Source organism: Anticarsia gemmatalis, chromosome 29, assembly GCF_050436995.1.
Source record: "Anticarsia gemmatalis isolate Benzon Research Colony breed Stoneville strain chromosome 29, ilAntGemm2 primary, whole genome shotgun sequence".
NCBI lineage: Eukaryota > Metazoa > Arthropoda > Insecta > Lepidoptera > Erebidae > Anticarsia > Anticarsia gemmatalis.
This window is the reverse complement of record NC_134773.1, coordinates 1157937-1178470: the sequence shown is the minus strand read 5'-3', so window position 1 is coordinate 1178470 and position 20534 is coordinate 1157937. Positions and strand designations below refer to the sequence as shown.

The 20534-nt window shown below is 35.0% G+C and overlaps 1 protein-coding gene and 1 long non-coding RNA gene across 3 annotated transcripts; one reads left to right on the top strand and one right to left on the bottom strand.

Moving 5' to 3' along the window:
• The first annotated feature begins 1437 nt into the window (after window positions 1-1437).
• LOC142985340 (uncharacterized) lies at window positions 1438-2841 on the top strand. Its single transcript, XR_012960197.1, has 2 exons — window positions 1438-1584; window positions 2480-2841. It is a non-coding gene; the product is annotated as an uncharacterized LOC142985340 (long non-coding RNA).
• Window positions 2842-6937: 4096 nt separating this feature from the next.
• On the bottom strand, window positions 6938-20038 carry LOC142985251 (uncharacterized). Of its 2 annotated transcripts, none has more exons than XM_076133298.1 (12): window positions 19785-20038; window positions 17341-18151; window positions 16612-16741; window positions 15791-15858; window positions 15123-15253; window positions 14423-14625; window positions 13584-13843; window positions 12569-12656; window positions 11793-11906; window positions 9848-10040; window positions 9046-9257; window positions 6938-8587 (listed from the first exon to the last, which is right to left on the bottom strand). In XM_076133298.1, exons 2-12 carry the CDS (start codon window positions 18140-18142, stop codon window positions 8020-8022), a joined length of 2769 nt encoding a protein of 922 aa, XP_075989413.1. In that variant the 5' UTR covers window positions 18143-18151; window positions 19785-20038; the 3' UTR covers window positions 6938-8019. The 2 variants fall into 2 exon arrangements, with proteins under 2 accessions (XP_075989413.1, XP_075989414.1); XM_076133299.1 differs by lacking the exon at window positions 19785-20038 and adding an exon at window positions 19598-19748.
• Window positions 20039-20534: the final 496 nt, after the last annotated feature.

Here is a 20534-nt window from a genome sequence, read left to right as displayed (position 1 = left end):
CTTTCTGAAGACTTAAATTTTAAAATATAGTCACTTCCAGTTTCTGAGGTACATTTAGCGGTAGTTTATCTATTCAATAGCGTTTAAACTTATATAAAAAAACGCTTTTGAATAGATAAACTACCGCTAAATGTACCTCAGAAACCGGGGGTCAGAGATACAAGTACTAGGTACACGGACTCACTCGAGACTAACTTGACAAATAAATTAGGAGTATTTATCACACTGCCGCGCGGTCATGGATCTCTCCTAATTAAAGTAATTTCAGTGACATGCTTAGTAATTTCAGTGAGACGTTTACCAATTTCAGGAACTAACAAGCATTTTCAGGAAATTTCCAGTAATTTCAGTGAGATGTTTGGAAAGGCGAACGGCAGGTTTATATGAAGAATTCGTACAGCTTATAAAATGTCATGTTTAGGTTTACTTTTTGTTTTAATTGGTAGCTAATATGATAGACAAGCTTATTTTAAAATTCTTATATTTTTAAAAGTTGGGAGGTAAAAGTTATGTCCATTTTTAGAAGCCCCGATAGTTCGCTAAATTGCTCAGATGCTGTCAAAACCACAATTCAAAACAACAGCAAATTGGCGGATGCGTAGACGTCAGACGAAAAGTGACGTCTTATGAGATTTTCTTTTTCTTTAGTTGTCAACAAATATAAGCCATGGACCAAAAATTATTATTTAAATAAACAAATACTTTCTAATTAATCCGGACTTCTAAAAATAATACTCCCAAATAAAAATAAGTGACTTATTCCCCTTAATAAGTGGTACAAATTCTGTTACGAAACAACACAAACTTTAAGCTGTACGAAATCTGCCGATCTCCTTTCAGTAAGAAGGTATCTAATTTCAGTGAGATGACAGAGATTTTAGGAAATATATTTTAATTTCAGTAGATATTTAGTAATTAAGCAGATAGTGAGATGACTAGAAATTTCAGGTTATGTAATTTCGGGAGATATAATAATACAGTAATTTCACGAGATGTCTAGCGATTCAAGAAATGTCAAGTAATTTCAGGAGACGTATAATAATGGTTTCAGGAAGTGTTAAGTAATTTCAGGAGATGTATAATAATTTCAAGTGAGGTAAGTCATTTTATAGAAATCGGCCAAAGGTTCAACAAGTCTTTGAAGAGTAAGACAACAATTTCTGAGAAAATCTTTACAGAGAATATTATAGCAGACTTTGACCCGACCCAGAATTCGAACCTGAGACTGCGCAGCAGTTGTATACACTGCTGGCCGCGCCATAGAAGTAGCTAAATTATTTGTATAAGCTCCCGAGTTGTAAGACTTACTTATTCTGCTTATTCAAAAAGCGAGAGTAGTCTATTGTCAAAAAAACATTAGTGTATGTTTTAAAACCTCCATCAATATTACAGAAAACTAAAACATTGTCTTTGTAAAGAAGAAAAAAACTCAATGACAGTTAAATTTATTGAAATTGTAGTCAAAATCTAAAGCTCGCGATGATTTCGATTAAAATGGAGTAAATTGTAGTAAAATGTTTGAAAATGATGGCTGACTCGGATATCGGCAACTTGCCTGTTGCCAATGAATCATACAATGCTACGGTGAGTATATATTACTTAAATAATATAGTAAGGCGAAAAGACAGGATCGTTCAATTTTAAATATTGGTTATGGATAAGCTTTCTACCAGAGAGGTGCAAAGTAAATATTTATTTATATACAAATTCTTTGACTTAATAAAATTTTGACATAATAATAAGCTATTATTATTTTCTAAACCTAGAAAAAAAGATAATAAAATTATAGTATAGTAATTAAATATTTACAATATGAACATAAGGGAGTAAGTCACGCGTCGTAGTGTTTCTCCTCATCATAGTCGACCGGTAACGTACCCAGAATGCTGGCAGCATTGCCACGTTGGATGGCAATACTTATTCTTTGACTCAAGTAAAGGCCAGCATTCGGGTCACGTTTAGCATCGACGAGACGCATCGCAAACTCTCGGTAGAGACTACAAACACTGGGGCCCTCAAAGTAAATAAATATCATTGTACAACACACACGGTCATATGATTCTAAACTAAGCAGAGCTACTGGAACTGATACATACTTATATACTTGTAAATACATACTTATATAGCTAAATTAACAATCAGGCTCAGAACAGATACTCGTGCTCATCACACAAATGTTTATCCCGGGTGTGATTGGGAAGCCACCACACGCGGCGCTACGGTTACTGTGGAGAGGTGATCACATTAACCATTGCGCCTCCATTTTAACCTAAAACATTAAGCTTGAATCTCGAATTGATATTAACTTCGGAAGACCTACACTATAATTCGAAACTACAGTAAATTCAAGTTAGGATATAATGTACTTCAAGTTTAGATATAATGTACTTTGGTAACCAGCTGAAAAGTGTGTTAGACCTAATTGAAAAAACGTTTAGGTTTTATTTATCCCGGAGCGCTAAAATTAATCTAATTACAGGCAGAAGTCCGCTACCACGCTAAAATAAAGGCCAGACAAGATCAAAAACTATTATCCAGCAAGAAAAAGAAAATGTTTTCCTGCAAGAAAAGCAAGAAGGCGAAAGGAAAAGACAAGTCTATGGATGCCGTTGTGACCAGCCTAAGCAACGATTGTTGCGTTTGTGTGAAAACTGTTGTAGCATATTTTAAAGAATTGTGGAAATTTTACTGTTACCTAGGCCGCATGGAAGTACCCGATACGAAACTAATGGATTTATTTTGTAAAATGTTGAATAACGCCGGCCATCTTTTGAAAGATAGTGGTAGGTTGATTAAAAGTTTTTGTTCCGCTGTGAATCGTAAATAAAGTGTTCAAATGTGTTTTGGTATTTTTAATTAGCTACTGCTTAAAGTAGTCGGGTCAAAAAATACTTTCTGAGATTTTCGCAATTAGTTTACACGTCCTGACATCACTAAACATGTCCTGAAATTACTCGACATCTTACTGAAATTACTAGACAAGTCACAAAACTTAAATAACGTGTCCTGAAATTACATAACACTCCCTGATATTACTAAACGTCTCCTGAAAGAACCGGACATCTTACTGCGATAACTAAATAAGTATTTCACTGAAATTAGATTATCTACATGTTCTAAAATAACTGAACATTTCCTGAAATTATCAGATATCTTTCTGAAATTTGATTACATATCCTGAAGAAACTATATTTTTCCTGAAATTACACCTATTCCTGAAATTAGAAATCTCACTCAAATTCGATGACGTTCTGAGATCACTGAACTTTTCTTGAAATTACTAGACATCTCTCTGAAATTACATTAAATGACCTAAAATTTGTAAAAAAATCCTTAAGTCAAAAACAAAACATCTTACTGATATTACGTAACATCTCACTGAAATTAAATAATATGGACTGAAATTACTATACATTTCATCTTCATTAGTCTAGCCTTTCTTCCAAACTATGTTGGAGTCGGCTTCTAGTCTCACCGGATACGGCTGAATACCTGGGTTATAACATGATACCCTTCGGTAAGACTGGTTGTCAGACTTTCAAGCTTCTAACTACTGTTAACGACGACTGTCAAAGATCTTTGAAAATGAAAGCCGGGACCCCTTTCGAAACACGGAGGAACTCGATAATATGTATAAGATGGTGACCCTTCCACAGAACAACCTCGCTAATCGTAGCTGAACCTCAATCGATTCGCGCGGCTGTTGTTATCTAAGCCGCGACAAATTACTTAACATCTCCTAAAATTACTATTAATGATCTTTCTGAAATTAGATAACATATCCTGAAATGTCAAAATATTTCCTGAAATTACTAGGCATCGTACTAAAATTAAGTAGATAACATAATCCTAAAATAGCTAGCCATCTCGACACCTCACTGAAATTGGATAACAGGCCCTGAAATTACTTAATTTTCTTCTTTTCATAAAACTTTTCCCATGTCTAAAAGACAATTTTACAATAACAATAAATTGAATTGGTTGAGCCGTTTAGCAACTCATTTTTATATTTAAGAAGAAGATGTAGCCTATATGTTATTCTGATGTATAACCTATATTTCCATAAAGTTTCATCTTAATCCGTCCAATACTTTTTTCGTAAAACATATGTACATCCATCCTTACAAACTTTGAATCACCGAAATATATGTACGCGCATAACAAAATTAAATCATTAACCCCCGATTTCTGAGTAGGTACATTTAGCGGTAGTTTATCTATTTAATAGCCTTTTTTATATGAGTTTTGACGCTATTGAATAGATAAACTGCCGCTAAAAGTACCTCAGAAACCGAGGGTAAATAAGCCCATTACAGTCCCACTGCTGGGCAAGGGAATCTCGGTATGAATCAAAATCAAATCAATTATTCATAAGGTCAAATGCTGACACTTATGATAGTCAATGATGCAGAGTGAATTTACAAAAATTTCACGGGAATTAAATCAACGGCATAAAATTGTACTATACCCGGACGAAGTCGGGCTTATCCGGTAGTTTAGGTATAATATTAGTAGGAGTGGACGACAGGGCATCTATCTATCGTATGGTTAGTGGTCAACCTAGTGTCAAAGTTGTTCAAGCCCGAAAGGCCTTTGACATGGCCGACTGTTGTCTTAATTGACAACAACCGGAACCGAGTTTTTACGTGCCCTCCGAAGCATAGAGACGCTCAGTTCAAATACCACTATGCGGTCACCCATCTATAGAATGACCGCACCAAGGGTTGCTTAACCTACAGATCGTTTACCGACCGGTGAGCGCTCTAGGTATGAGGGCCTCAAACAGGGCATATAATTAAGTACTTGACAACAGTCAAATCAGCTACTCTTTATGAAATGTCAAAAACACATTTTATTAAAGAAATATTGTGCTGGTAGTGACGTCACGATAAAGTATTTTTGTTGACATCAAATGACTGCCTAATAAAATGTTTTAGTCTGTAATAATTACAATTTCAACATTATTTACCAAAAAATGTAGCATAGCCCGAGTACCTATTTTAGATGAACCTTTTAAGAGTACAAGTTTAATAATTTTCCGTTAACCCAGTCAAGTACCCAATTGCCAGTGCTTTCGTGAGTTTCTTAGTTTATTTTCACAAACAACGGCTTTTCCGAAACGGTGGTAGACTAAAAATACTAACCCCCGGTTTCTGAATATATTTAGCGGTAGTTTATCTATTCAATAGCGTTAAAACTCATATAAAAAAACGCTAGTTAATAGATAAACTACCGCTAATTGTACCTCAGACACCGGGGGTAAGACGCTTTCAAATACTTGCAAAAAGTTATGAAATAAAACATACATATTTGATTTTTACTCCAACGGCCATTGTTTAACGAGTTATCTTCGAGAGAAAAACGAAAAGAAACTATATGTACTTACCTCTATGTTCTCTTCTTACTACCAGCCACAAATTCCACTAAAACTCTCTTTTAACCTTCTAAAATAATTATAAACTCCTCTACACTCGACATTTTGCTATTTTAACACAACCACAATTCTCAATGACATAAATTAGGTACCCACAAATTCTTTTGTAACTTTGATGTACCCTCACTATATTATCATTATGAGTTCGTTTATAAATAATGTCAGAAGCATTTGCATATTATTATATACAACTACTAGCTGACCCGCGCAACTTCGTTTGCGTGTATCCCGCTACTTCGACAAATACAGTCAACGCACCAACACATATTGGATACTAATTTTCAAAAACATTTTTTGAAATATAATATAAGGTATACATACATTTTCATTTTAACGATGAGAAAGGTTTCCCATATATTTAAAATTAAAGACTATCTACATTTAAAAACTACCTGTAGGTAGATATATTTATAGGGACGCTGCCCCCGCCGCCGCGGCCGGCCCGTACCGTGCCGCAATACTAATATCGTGATATCTCCTAAACTATATGTCTAAATAACACACTGTAAACTGCAAAAATAATCTAAATTATCGTCGTAGCTCGTGATGATGAACTCACTTATTTTGATAAGGATATATGTATTATTGGTTATATCACCAGTTAAACATCACCCAACGAATTAAATGTTTTTTTAATACAGAAAAGTAGTTTTTGTGACTTAAATAAAAAAGCTGGATATATGTCATCGCGGACTTTTTTGTAGAACTAATAAAGACCAATGTTTTTGCTATACATTGTTCTTACTTGTATCCAACGGTATAAGCGGCGCACGCACAAATGCAATCTTCAATTAGATTTTTTTTCTGACTTCTTGGACATAAATCGCTATAACTCAGCTAATATAGTTTCAATGTATTTCAATTATATATAAAAACCTGTCGGAGAAAATACTCTTTCTATTAGTGAAAACCGCATCAAAATCCGTTGCGTAGTTTTAAAGTTTTATGCATACGAAGGGACTACAGACAAAATGGGCGACTTTGTTTTATACTATGTAGTGATATTTATAAATAAATCAATATCATTGGACAACTCACACACGGTCATCTGATTCCAAACTAAGCAGAGCTTGTACTGTAACCAGACAACTGATAAACATACTTATATACTTGTAAATACATACTTATATAGATACATTAACAAGCTCAGAACAGATACTCGTGCTCATCACACAAATATTAGTCCCGGGTGTGATTGGAACCACACGCGGCGCTACGGTTATTGCGGTGAGGTGAACATGCAATTTCGAGATAAACAATTATGTGCTTTTTTTATTGTTTGGCAGTCGAACCCGAAATTTTAAAATAAACATTAAGTCTACTATTCTACTATTTAGACGCAAGAAACTGAAAAAAATACATACATACATAAATTCCGTCTTTTTCTCATAGTGGTAGGCAGAGACTAAAGAACGTCACTTGGTACGATTTTTACAAACTTCCCTTGCTTCATTGAGATACATACAGGACCGCCGGTTGAAAAGAATATATCAAAAATAAAACAAAATTTTCATATAAAACTTAATTTAATAATTACATACAAAATCAACAACCTTTATTATAATTACAACATATTTTTATTAATAATTAATCATTATTTATTACCATTACCTTCAACTTAAAAATAATGTACTAAAAAAACACCCTATAATATAACAATTATAACACCCTGTAGAATTGTAATAATAACTTAAAATTAGGGGGGTTTTATAAAGAAATCAATATATATAAAACTCTTCCGTTACTGACTGACTGATGGACAACGCACAGTCGAAACTACTGAGCGTACAAACTTGACATTTTCTATGAACATTCCTTAGTAAGTGTAGAGGAGCACTAAGAGAGGATTTTTGGAAATTAACAAATTTTACAATGGAAATTCGTTAGCAGAGCTGCGCGGGCCAGCTAGTAACTAATTCTGTGTATTTCCAAAATAAAGTATCTGTATCAAACAGGTGACCGTCAGCTGTATAAGTCGAGTCACTGATGTTCTACATTCTGTATGTTGTATACCTCCAGCCGCGAACTGCGCATACAACACTCTCTACTAAGTTGTTAGACATTAAAGCATGTACATATTTTATCTTTTCAAAAACAGACCCTTTTATTAATTCAAATTAAATAAAAATATTTGCTTTCCGAACATATTTTTAAGGAAAAATAATAAAATTAGCACCTCTAATTAATTTTAAGGGGCTGAAATATACTTAAAAATAAATTTTGCAAGTGTTTATCGAAAATTTGTCGTTTTTAAAGCATTTTTGTGACAAAATAGTAATATTTCTGAACTATGTTTTAAGAAAAAATCTTCTAAATGTGTCTTTAATGTGCGAAAAACAACTGTCAGACATGTCATTCATCACGATGTTTTCCTTCACCGTTATAACAAGTGATCATTATTTATAATACACACATCATTTGGAAATATCATTTTCAACATACAAATTTAACATTTTTACCCCATTTTGGGTAAAACCATCAACCATTTTCGCAATAACATAATAATTCACACTATTTTAGAGCTAGACCACAGACCAAACGCAAAAATCCTGAAAATTTTGTTACCAATGACAAAAAATAAAAATTTACACACTACTCTGTGTTTCAGACAAATTATTTAGCGCATTGGTCAAAGCAATATTTTTATCAAACCTGAACAAATAATCTTGTGTTCCATGGATAGTCCGTATATGTATTCTCAAATAACTAGGACGCGTGAAAAATTTATAACAAATATGACATTGGTACTTTTTTAAACCAGAATGAGTTTCCAAGTGCCTTTTTAACTTTCCCTTAGTAATAAAACCTTTTCCACATTGTTGACACATAAAAGGCTTTTCCTTAGAATGCGTGAAACTATGTAGTTTTAAATAATAATGTAATTTGAATCCTTTGTTACAAATTTCGCAGATGTATTTTTTTTCTTCTTCTTTATTATTGTCGTCTATGGCTATTTTTGAGCCGTGTGATTTCAAATGTTCTTCTAAGTAGAAAAAATGGTGAAAAGTTTCCCCGCAAATCTTGCATATGCGATACCTTTCGTCAGACGGTGTTATGTCAGTCAGATGGTCGGCCGCGTCGGGTTGTTTTGGAATTTTCAGTGCGTTTTGTAGAACCATTGCTAGGATTTCGTTGCGGTTCGATTCTAGGATGCTGAAAAATTAAATTTAGCTTTAGAAATTTAAAAATTTGATGGTTTTGACTGCGATTTCTTTCGCGTTAAAAGTTTTCTGAGGTAAAAATCTAAAAATATTCCATTTTTATTGTGGGATTTAAACATTTAAGATTAAATATGATTGAAAAATTGCAATTTTAAGTTTTTATGAAGTGTGCATGACTTTGCATGGCATTGCATGAGTCTAGAAAATCGTATAAAAAACAATATAAATATGGCTAGACCTTCCTAGTACCATATGCATACCCATGCATGCATAAACATAACCGTAAAATGTTAACATCAACTTCCAAAAATCCCTTACAACTTTTTTAAATGACTATGCATGGCCATGCATAACCATGCACACATCCACAAAACTCCCAAAAAACCTTTTTAACGTCCATGCATGCCCATGCATGGCCATGCACACCCATGCACAGACCAAAATACTCACGTTCCTTCCTTCTGATGCGTCGCCAAATGCATCTGCACATGATATTTGGTGTTAAACATATGCGCGCATACGGGACACTCATATCTTAATACAAATTTATCATTTCTATGTGTTGCCATATGTTTTGATAATTTACAAGCCGCATTAAATCTTTTAGAACAAATATCACATATGTACTCCTTTTCAGGCTGATGTTGTTTCCTGTGGTATACCTGAAAGTTAATAAATATACACTAATATTATAAAGCTGAAGAGTTTGTTTGTTTGTTTGAACGCGCTAATCTCAGGAGCTACTGGTCCGATTTGAAAAATTCATTCACTGTTAGATAGCCCATTTATCGAGGAAGGTTATAGGCTATATATCAAAATTTTGACCCGTTTTCTCTTATGTGACGCAAGCGAACTTGCGCGGGTCAGCTAGTTTAAAATATGTCCCACTGCTGGGCAAGGGTCTCCTCCCGGAATGAGGGGTTAGGCCTTGAGTCCACCACGCTGGCCAAACAAGGACTTTGCATACCTTCAAGAACTGTTCTAAAGAACTCTCAGGCATGCAAGGTTGCATCACGATGTTTTCCTTCACCGTTGTAACAAGTGATAATTATCTATAATACACACATAACTTCGAAAAGACATCGGGTTTGAACCAGAGGCACATACACTTTGGCCGACCCGGGAATCGAACCATGTGAACTGTAGTCGTATACACTACCGAAACCTTCATTTCCAAAATTACCGTCATTTAATTTCACACAAAAATGGTCACCCATCCACATCCAATCCTCAACAAAATCACTTAACTCACCATACTCTCTCGTTTCTTATAGTTCTTCCCGCATATAGTGCACAAATAAGGCTTAGGGCCGACGTGTGTCGCTTGGTGTTCCTTAAGTGCCGTCTCGTCTATCGCTTCTTCAAGGCAAAAGTGACATTTTAGCACTAAAGTCTCGCCTTCGTGGCACTTTTTGTGCACTTCCAACATGTTCAGGTGAAGGAACCTGGAAAAAAAGTAATAAAAATATTGTTGAACCTATACTAATATTATAAAGCTGAAGAGTTCGTTTGTTTGAACGCGCTTATCTCGGGAACTGCTGGTCCGATTTGAAAAATTCTCTCAGTGTTAGATAGCCCGTTTATCGAGGAAGGCTATAGGTTATATATATATCATCACGCTACGACCAATAGGAGCAGAGTAGCAATAAGAAATGTTACGAAAACGGGCAAAATTTTGACCCATTCTCTCTTCTGTGACGCAAGCAAAGTTACGCGGGTCAGCTAGTTGATAATATACTTCGTTTTAAAGTCGGTTAAATAGGATTTTGATAATGCATGGTTGTTAAAATTTCAGACTTTTCGTAAATTGGTGTAAACAATCCTGTTTAAAATAAATCTTTGAGATAAGGTTTTGGTTTACGAAAATGTAAGCGATCTACCAATTTGAGAGAGAGTAATCTACCAAAATGAGGAAAATCTACCAATTTGAGAGTGAGTAATATACCAAAATGAGGAAAATCTACCAATTTGAGAGTGAGTAATATACCAAAATGAGGAAAATCTACCAATTTGAGAGTGAGTAATATACCAAAATGAGGAAAATCTACCAATTTGAGAGTGAGTAATCTACCAAAATGATGAAAATCTACCAATTTGAGAGTGAGTAATATACCGAAATGAGGAAAATCTACCAATTTGAGAGTGAGTAATCTACCAATTTGGGAAATTGTACCAATTTGAGAGAGAGTAGTCTACCAATTTGAGAGTGAGTAATCTACCAAAATGATGAAAATATACCAATTTGAGAGTGAGTAATATACCAAAATGAGGAAAATCTACCAATTTGAGAGTGAGTAATATACCAAAATGATGAAAATCTACCAATTTGAGAGTGAGTAATATACCGAAATGAGGAAAATCTACCAATTTGAGAGAGAATAATCTACCAATTTGGGTAAATCTACCAATTTGAGAGTGAGTAATCTACCAAAATGAAGAAAATCTACCAGTTTGAGAGAGAATAATCTACCAATTTCGGAAAATCTACCCATTTGAGAGTGAGTAATCTACCAAAATGAAGAAAATCTACCAATTTGAGAGAGAATAATCTACCAATTTCGGAAAATCTACCCATTTGAGAGTGAGTAATCTACCAAAATAAAGAAAATCTACCAATTTGAGAGAGAATAATCTACCAATTTTGGAAAATCTACCAATTTGAGAGTTGTAATCTACCAAAATGAGGAAAATCTACCAATTTGAGGAAAATCTTAGAGATTGAGGAAAATCTAACATGTTGAGGAAAATCTTACATGTTGAGGAAAATCTACCAATTTGAGGAAAATCTTACAGAGTGAGGAAAATCTTACAGAGTGAGGAAAATCTTACATGTTGAGGAAAATCTTGGAGATTGAGGAAAATCTTGGAGATTGAGGAAAATCTTAGAGATTGAGGAAAATCTTGGAGATTGAGGAAAATCTTGGAGATTGAGGAAAATCTTGGAGATTGAGGAAAATCTTGGAGATTGAAGAAAATCTTACATGTTGAGGAAAATCTTACATGTTGGGGAAAAATTACAGATATGATCTTGTATCGTGTTATAACCCAGGTAACTGTGTTGTGGAGGTCAGATAGACAGTCGCTGCATGTAAAACACTGGTATTCAGCTGCATCCGGTGAGACTGGAAGCCGACTCCAACATAGTTGGAAGAAAGGCTAGACTGAACAGAAATCATCTTAGTTATAATATAACTTACTTCTGATTACAATATTCGCACGAGTGCGGTCGTTTTTGATGTTTCTTCTTGACTTTCTGTTCGCCGTTCTGTTCCTTAGTTTTGCGTTTTAATTTGCGTTTCTTCTTTGTTTTCCTGGAAAATAATTATATTTGTAGCATTAGGAATCTTTTATTTTATTGTAATGGCAGAGTCGTAATAATGTAACAAGTCTGAATTTTATTGACAAATATGAAATTAAAGAGACAGAAATTTTTAAACAATAAAAAAAACCTTTGATATATTATTTTAAATTCAATCTTTATAACCGAAAACACGGATTTTTGTTAAAAATATGTTTGTACCCCCTAGAATCTGTTGTTAAATTCCTTCGAAATACAGGTAATCATCCCGATAGCACTAAAATTATTACGAATCTTGAGAAAATCTCTAGAAATTCAAAATATTACCCATAAGATAGAACAATTCTCTCTCAATGTATAATAAAGACTCTAGTAGTCTGCCTGGGACCACGGCGAGTGCAACCTGCGCCGAAACGTTAGGCATTTTAAGGTAAAATGCGTGTTCGCGTTAATTCCCGTATTCTATTATACATTAAACATGCAACGCGAGAGTTTAAAAGTTATAATTCTCTCTCAATTTATAAAATTACCCTGAAACTCGGGTAATTCTCCCGAAACTAGGTTAAAAACTGGCACTAAAATCAGGGTTTATTTCCACTAAATTTACAAAATCACCCCAAAAAGTGGAAAATTACCCCCAAAAAGTCCATTTTCACAAAAATATAATCTACTTACTTAGTCCCTTCAGGCACATCTTCCTCGGTCGGTACATCATCTTCCGACTTCACATCACCGTTCTCCAACTTTAATTCACCTTCCTTACCTAAAAACATAAATAAAATTACTGTCCCACTGCTGGGCAAGTGTCTCCTCCCGTAATGAGGGAGGGGTTAGACCTTGAGTCCACCACGCTGCCTAATAGCGTTGGAGACTTTGCATACCTTCAAGAATCGTTCTAAAGAACTCTCAGGCATGCAAGGTTGCATCACGATGTTTTCCTTCACCGTTGGAACAAGTGACAATCTTTACTGACTTTATGAAATGTCAAAAATACATTTTAGTATTGGAATACGAAATAGTGACGACACAGTTTTGTATTGTGGTTGGTATCAAACGAGTGTCTAATAAAATGTTTCAGTCTGTAATAATTACAATTTCAACATTATATAATAGCAAAATTACATAGCATTTTATATGAACCTTTTACGCATACGAGTTTAATAATTTTTCATTAACCCAGTCAACTACCCTATTCTTCCCGACGTTACAAACCACGCGGACGTACTTGCGGGCAAGCTAGTAAATAAAAAATATTAGGTCGGGGAAAAAGTCTTTTCGCATTATAGTATGTATGAACTTGTAATAATATCTCTTTGGCTTCAAGAATCTCAAATGAGTACACGGTTCATTAGGTTTCTTTCAGTGAGCTCGTGAGGTACCCAAATATCGAGCTTTTTTGTGTAGAGAAAAGAAGTTCATACTATAATGCGAAAAGACTTTTTCCCAGACCAAATACATAGAAATATAAAATTCTCGCGTCACAGTTTTCATTGCCATACTCCTCCGAAACGGTTAGACCGATTCTCATGAAATTTGGTGAGCATATTGAGTAGGCCTGAGGATCGGCCATCATCTACTTTTCACACTCCTAAGTGAAACTATTTTTTTTTTAAATTTATATAGCAAAACAACGTTTGCCGGGTCAGCTAGTATATATGGAAAAGTAACAAATATATATCTATATACATACCGTGTGTTAACATATGTCTGTTCATTTTACTGCTAGTAATAAAACCACGGCCACACGTATAACACTTGAAAGGTCTCTCTCCCGTATGTGTTCGCATATGCACTCTCATATACGACGCGCTACTGATCTGCTTGTGACATATCTCGCATGTTCTCGCCGTGAAGGTGGCCTTCTTGCGGTGGGGGGACGGAGGTGGGGAGGGGTCGTGGTGGGGGGTCGATGCCCAGGTGTTTGATGGGAAGTAGTCGTCGTCTGAAGGGCTGGAAACAAATTTATAATTATTTTTTCTATACTATAATAAAAAAAAAAATATTATTCTATACTTATATTATAAAATTGTGGTTTGTTTGAGCGCGCTTATCTCAGGAACTACTGGTGCGAATTGAAAAATTATTTTTGTGTTGGAAAGCCTATTTATTGAGGAAGGCTATAGGCTAGGGTTTCACGGTACAATTATTTGTGTAATCCACAAATAGTTGTTTCGCGTCAGGTTGTACTTTGTGTCCGTTGTTTGTATGTTTGTCAAAGTCCCCGCGACACTAGAGCAATTCTTAGTGCGGGAGTTGTCTTTATAATAACTAGCTAACCCGCGCAACTTCGCTTGCGTCACATAAGAGAGAATGGGTCAAAATTTTCCCCGTTTTTGTAACATTTTTTACTGATACTCTGCTCCTATTGGTCGTAGCGTGATGATATATAGCCTATAGCCTTCCCCAATAAATGGGCTATCTAACACTGAAAGAATTTTTCAAATTGGACCAGTAGTTCCTGAGATTAGCGCGTTCAAACAAACAAACTCTTCAGTTATATAATATTAGCATAGATATATAAATACATACCTATCATCTTTAAACTGTTCATCTTTGACGTCATCGTCGTCTAAGTCCGCAGGGTCACCGAGGTCATTCGCGTCTAAGGTCACTGGCTCCGGGCCATTGACCTCCTCGACCTCCAGTTTGACCTTGACGTCATCAAATGTGTCTACTTTCACCTCTTCAAGAATTACATCCACTTTTGGTAGGAGTTTTTCTTCTTCTGTAGTCTGAAAGAGGATATATGATTAGTTTCTGAGGTACATTTACCGGTATTTAATCTATTAGGTCGGGGAAAAAGTCTTTTCGCATTATAGTATGTATGAACTTGAAATAACATCTCTTTGGCTTCAAGAATCACAAATGAGTACACGGTTCATTAGGTTTCTTTCAGTGAGCTCGTGAGGTACCCAGATATCGAGCTTTTTTGTGTAGAGAAAAGATTTTATTACAAGTTCATACATACTTTAAATGCGAAGACTTTTTCCCCGACCTAATATTATAAATGCGAAAGTAACTGTGTCTGTCTGTTACTCAATCACGCCCAGTTCAATTACCACTATGCGGTCACCCATCTATAGAATGACCGCGCCAAGGTTTGCTTAACCCACAGATCGTTTACCGACCGGTGAGCGCAACTGGCTATGGGCGCCTTCGTGTAGGGGGGTAAAAAAGGGTAAGGGGGGGTAATTAAGGTCATATATGCTTATCTTAATGGTTATATTACCTCTTCTTTGACGCCGTCCGCAGGAGGAGGTCCACAGTCAAACCAGAGGTCTTTCTTATCTTCCTTCGCTTCAGACTGTTCTCGTAACTGTTCCTCAAGCTCTTTGAGGTAAGGCAGGATTGCGTTGTAGTCTTAAAGAGATAAAAATATAGTTCAAAAACAGTTTTTTTATTCTTCAAATGGTGTATTAATCGTATATTCTTAGTAGAACCAATCTTAATTATGCTTTGAAAAGCATGTAATTTTTTTTGTTTGTTGTATGGTTAGTGGTCAACCTGGTGTCAAAGTTATTCAAGCCGCCCGAGAGGCCTTTGACGTGGCTTTACGACTATATCTTAGTAGACAACAGCCGGGACCGACTTTTTACGTGCCCTCCGAAGCACGGAGACGCCCAGTTCAAATACCACTATGCGGCCACCCATCTATGGAATGACCGCGCCAACGGTTGCTTAACCCACAGATCGTTGACCAACCGGTGAGCGCAACTGGCTATGGGCGCCTCAATAAAAGTATTTTTTTTAAAAGAATGATAACCTCAACAGTATATTCCAAAGAATTCAGACGGTCTATTCAAAAGCAATATTATAATGAGAGTAGGCTGGTTAGAATAAAACTGGCCATGGTCGATTTTAGGGCAGTTGGATAATATTATAAGTATCAGCTCTCACCATAAGGCTCTCCCTCCAATTTGTCTTCAGGGTGCATTTTATCAAAATGACTGGTTAATAATTCAAATCTGAAACAAAAAAACAATTATAAGCACTTGAACATTCACTGGGTGTAATTACTCTATAAATACTGATCGAATTTTGATGAAACTTTGTAAGTAATAAGTTGATAACTACCACGCAAATGGTCGCAGGTTCGAATCCAAGCCAACACACCAATGACTTTTCCAAGTTTTGTGTGTATTAGAAATAATTATCACAAGCTCCAACGGTGAAGGAAAACATCGTGAGGAAACCTTGCATGCCTAAAATTTGTTTAATACATTTATTCAAGGCATGCAAAGTCCCCAACCCGCACTTGGCCAGCGTGGTGGACTCAAGGCCTAACCGCTCCCTCATTACGGGAGGAGACCCTTGCTCAGCAGTGGGACATTAATGGGTTACATTTATTATTTACTAGCTGACCTAACTGACACGCGCAACTTCGCTTGCGTCACATAAGAGAGAATGGGTCATAATTTTCCCCCGTTATTTAAACATTTTTCTTTGCTACTCCTCTTCTAATGGTCGCAGCGTGATGTTGTATAGCCTTTAACCTTCTTCAATAAACAGGCTATCCAACAGTAAAATAATTTTTCAATTCGCACCAGTAGTTCCTGAGATTAGCGCGTTCAAACAAACAAACTGTACAATTTTATAATCTACTATACTAACTATACTAATATTATAAAGCTGAAGAGTATGTTTGTTTGTTTGAACGCGCTAATCTCAGGAACTACTGGCCCGATTTGAAATATTAGTATAAAAGTATAAATTCATACCTAGAAAATATCTTAAAGCATATCCTGCACTGGAACCGGGCAGCGAGATGTATTCTCTTGTTGTGCCTCCCCAGTTTACTTGCAGTTATAAACGATTGACCACACACATTGCATTTGTAGGGCTTTTCATCTGAAATTGAAAAATATTATAAAATTATTCGTTTTAGAAAGACAACTCCCGCACTAAGAATTGCTCTTGTATCGCGGGGACTTTTACAAACATACAAACAACGGAAAGTACAACTAGACCCGAAACAATTATTTGTGGGTCGCACAAATAATTGCTCCGTGTAGGAATCGAACCCACGACTTCCCGCCGCAGCGGTGTTGGCGTGGTGACCTAAACCACTGCGCCACGGGGGCAGTCAAAAAATCAAAATTAAAAATACAATATTCTTTCTTTGTGCAGTCAGGTAATCTCTGTGGTCTAGTAAGTGTATATGACTGCCGAATACAAGGTTTCGGGTTCGATAAAATATATAAACTAGACAGCCTCCGTGGCGCAGTAGTTTAGGTCATCACGCCGCTACCATTGCGTCGGGAAGCCGTGAGTTCGATTCCCACACGGAACAATTATTTGTGTCATCTACAAATAATTGTTTCGTGTCTGGTTGTATTTTGTGTCCGTTGTTTGTATGTTTGTAAAAGTCCCCGCGACACAAGAGCTATTCTTAGTTCGGGAGTTGTCTTTTTAGATTAAATTTAAGTAATTAAATTACTAATTCTTACCTGTATGAGACCTAACATGTAATTTTAAATAATAACTTAAAGTAAACTGTTTCTGACAAGCAAAACATTTATAAATTTTCTCTAAATTATTCAACTCAGCTTCCTCGGCATCGTTATCGTTGCCTTTGCTAACTTCTCCGTTACTCTCAGCACATTTCTCGTTAACATTGGAACTTGTTTCCTTCAAATCTTCATTATTGTTGCAACTATTTGCTGTATTTTGTTCGTTATTACCACTATCGTTGTTTAAATAATTCTCAGCTTTTTCTTCACCTATATAACCATCTTCAGGCTTAATTTCCAAATCAATTTGTGTTTCTTTTTTAATTTTTTTCAGTTTTTTCAGCTTTCTTTTCTCTTTTTTGATTTGTTTTTTCTTAAACTGGTTTCTTAGTCTTAGTCTGTAGCTGGTCATACGGTTTTTATGTATAGTCACATGCTGATCCAGTTCGTGAAGAGCTGAATAACTTATATTACATACAGAACATCCGTAAAACTTAAAACTTGCATCGTTAATCTTTTCTGAACAGTAATTCTTTCCATTCTTTCTCTCTTTCCTTTTCTTCGTTAACACTGGCTTAGTTTCTGTTTCATCAGTCTCAGACTTCGTTATAGTTGGAACTTGTTCTGCTATTGGCTCTTGAGGTATATCGTTGTGTTGGGAATATGTTTGTAATGTGTTGTAGTAGTTTAATGATTCTTCTGGTTTTATAGGGTATGGGTACGGTTGGGGGTTGGGTAATGGGTAACTTTCGTAAGGGTAATAATTGCTGAGAGGGTCTAAATCCACCGGTGGATTCATTTTTTATATCTGAAATAGAAATAAAGGAATTATTAAACAACGGCCTTGAAGTAAAGTGTATCTAACTACAAACCATGAGGTCTTGGGTTTGATTCCCAGGTTGTGCAAAGTAAATAAAACAAACGTCTTTGCGGTAGAGTAGGTACATAGGTAGACTACTGATTATGAGGTCTAGAGTTCGATTCTTATGTCAGGTATAATACTATTGGACTTTTCTAATTTATATTAGAATATTTCTCAATAGTAGTCTACCTTTCGGTATAGTGCCTGGTATATGACAGATTCGCCCCCTATTACATGGAACTAACATTGTTAATGGTAAATTGTGGGTATTTCATACACTTCTGCTCACACTTTCGAGTATAACTAGGGTATTGTTAGGTATTTAAGTATTATATAATAACATCCACAGTTAATATTATATTGTTTACATAGCACAACTATTTAAAAACATTATGTATAAATATTTATACATAATTTCAGTATTTAAGACTGGTATATGATATGTTGTGTACAGTCCAATAATAAACCTTGTAAGCATGTTGGGCCGAGGTATACAAGATTTAGGGGCAGTTTCCAAATAATGGACAAATGCCTGATACTGATACTGCTAATAGTTTATATCAGGGGTTCCCAACCTTATCTTAGTCCGGGACCACTTTTATATATTCTTGTTAGCAGGGACCACTATGTTAGTATATTAAAGATAAAGTGTAATTATCATCCTGAAAATTTTAAAGTCATTTGCGGACCATATGATGACTTCTGCGGTGGTCCACAGACCACTGGTTGGGAAAAATTGCTTTATATAGATACTTATTAATAATGCTACATTAGGCAGTAACACTATGTTAGGTACTCATTTAATCCCAACAAAAATATTATAATTCTAATGACATTGTTTTTTAATAATTGTGCATTTGACATTTCATCATATATCATAAAGTTTTTATTCAACTTATAGTCAACTATCTTTATATTATATCTAGGGTATTCAGGCACATCTAGGCTTTCTATGATGTTGTTGGACTATAGTATAGTAATAAAATAACCTACATTAAATTAATAATTGGTATTTTACTTTATCCCTATGTATGTGATACTTGCTTACATGACTTGTCAAATTAAATTGAGCAGTTTTCGAGATATATTTAGTCAGACAAACAAACAAAACTATGTTATTGGTTTTTTATCTTTTGAGTATACAACATAAGTACATATTTAGGCAAAGGAAATTATTTGGAATCGAATTTATTGATATTTCATGGTAAAATATATACTAGGGTATAAAAATAACTTGTCATAAAATTTTGTAAATAGAAATACATTTTACAAGTAATTTGAAACTAAAATCGCAAATAAACAATACGTTTACACAAGCTTTACGTTCATAAAAGCATATAATTACGGCTAAAGTTACACCGATTGTAATTATACGCCATAACAAGTACTTACGTGCACACAGACAGAAACAATTACAAATTTATATCACAATACATCAAAATTTAATTTCGATGTTCAAAAATGTAAACATTACACAAATAGTTGTTTTTAAAACAGTTTTAAAGACAAAACGCGGGTTCTAGCGACATACAGCAACGTTGAATGTACTAATCGATATTCTCACTGTAAAAAAACTCACCTGTCCGAACCGTATACTACAAAAAAATACTTTTTTTCATCTGATCACAAATTAGTTTTTTAACACAAATTTCGACATGTTTACACGCCGAAACGCACACAATAACAACGCCATTGCACTCCGTATATAGTTTTATGTATGTTTACGACGAAAAATTACACTTTAAAGTTTGTATAAACAATTAAAACAAAGATTATTGAATTCGTAAATTCACATTTTTTTTCTCGCGTGACTGAGTAAACTGCTATGGCCGTCAGAACAGTGTTGCCAATTAATAATCATTTTTACCCCTTGTTTGGTTGTTTATTTTGTTCGGGTTCTGTATGAAATTATTATGTTTTTGAAATTACAATGATAAAAGGACCGGCAGAACGTCGCACTCAGCGTTTATTAAGAATCTCTACCTAGTTGATTTATGGATTCTCTCTAAATCGGGGTTATTTGTATGTGAATGGCTTCTTTTGTTGTAAGCAAGTACGAATAAAGAAAAAGCCTCCGATTTATGGCTTTAAGTAAATAGAATCAGGTAAAAAAATCTCAACATTGTGGCTGAAATTGGCGTGCTGGAGTTTAATGATCCCTAAAAATTCCTTTTGGTGTAGGGTAAATTCGTGTAGTGGTAACATTATTTACTGCTGTCAAAAGCCAAGGTCGTCTCAATTTTACGTTTCATTCTACACAGAATTTAAACAACTAATCTTTATGTAAATAAAGAATTATATTAACGAAAACATTTTCTTTATGCTTTAA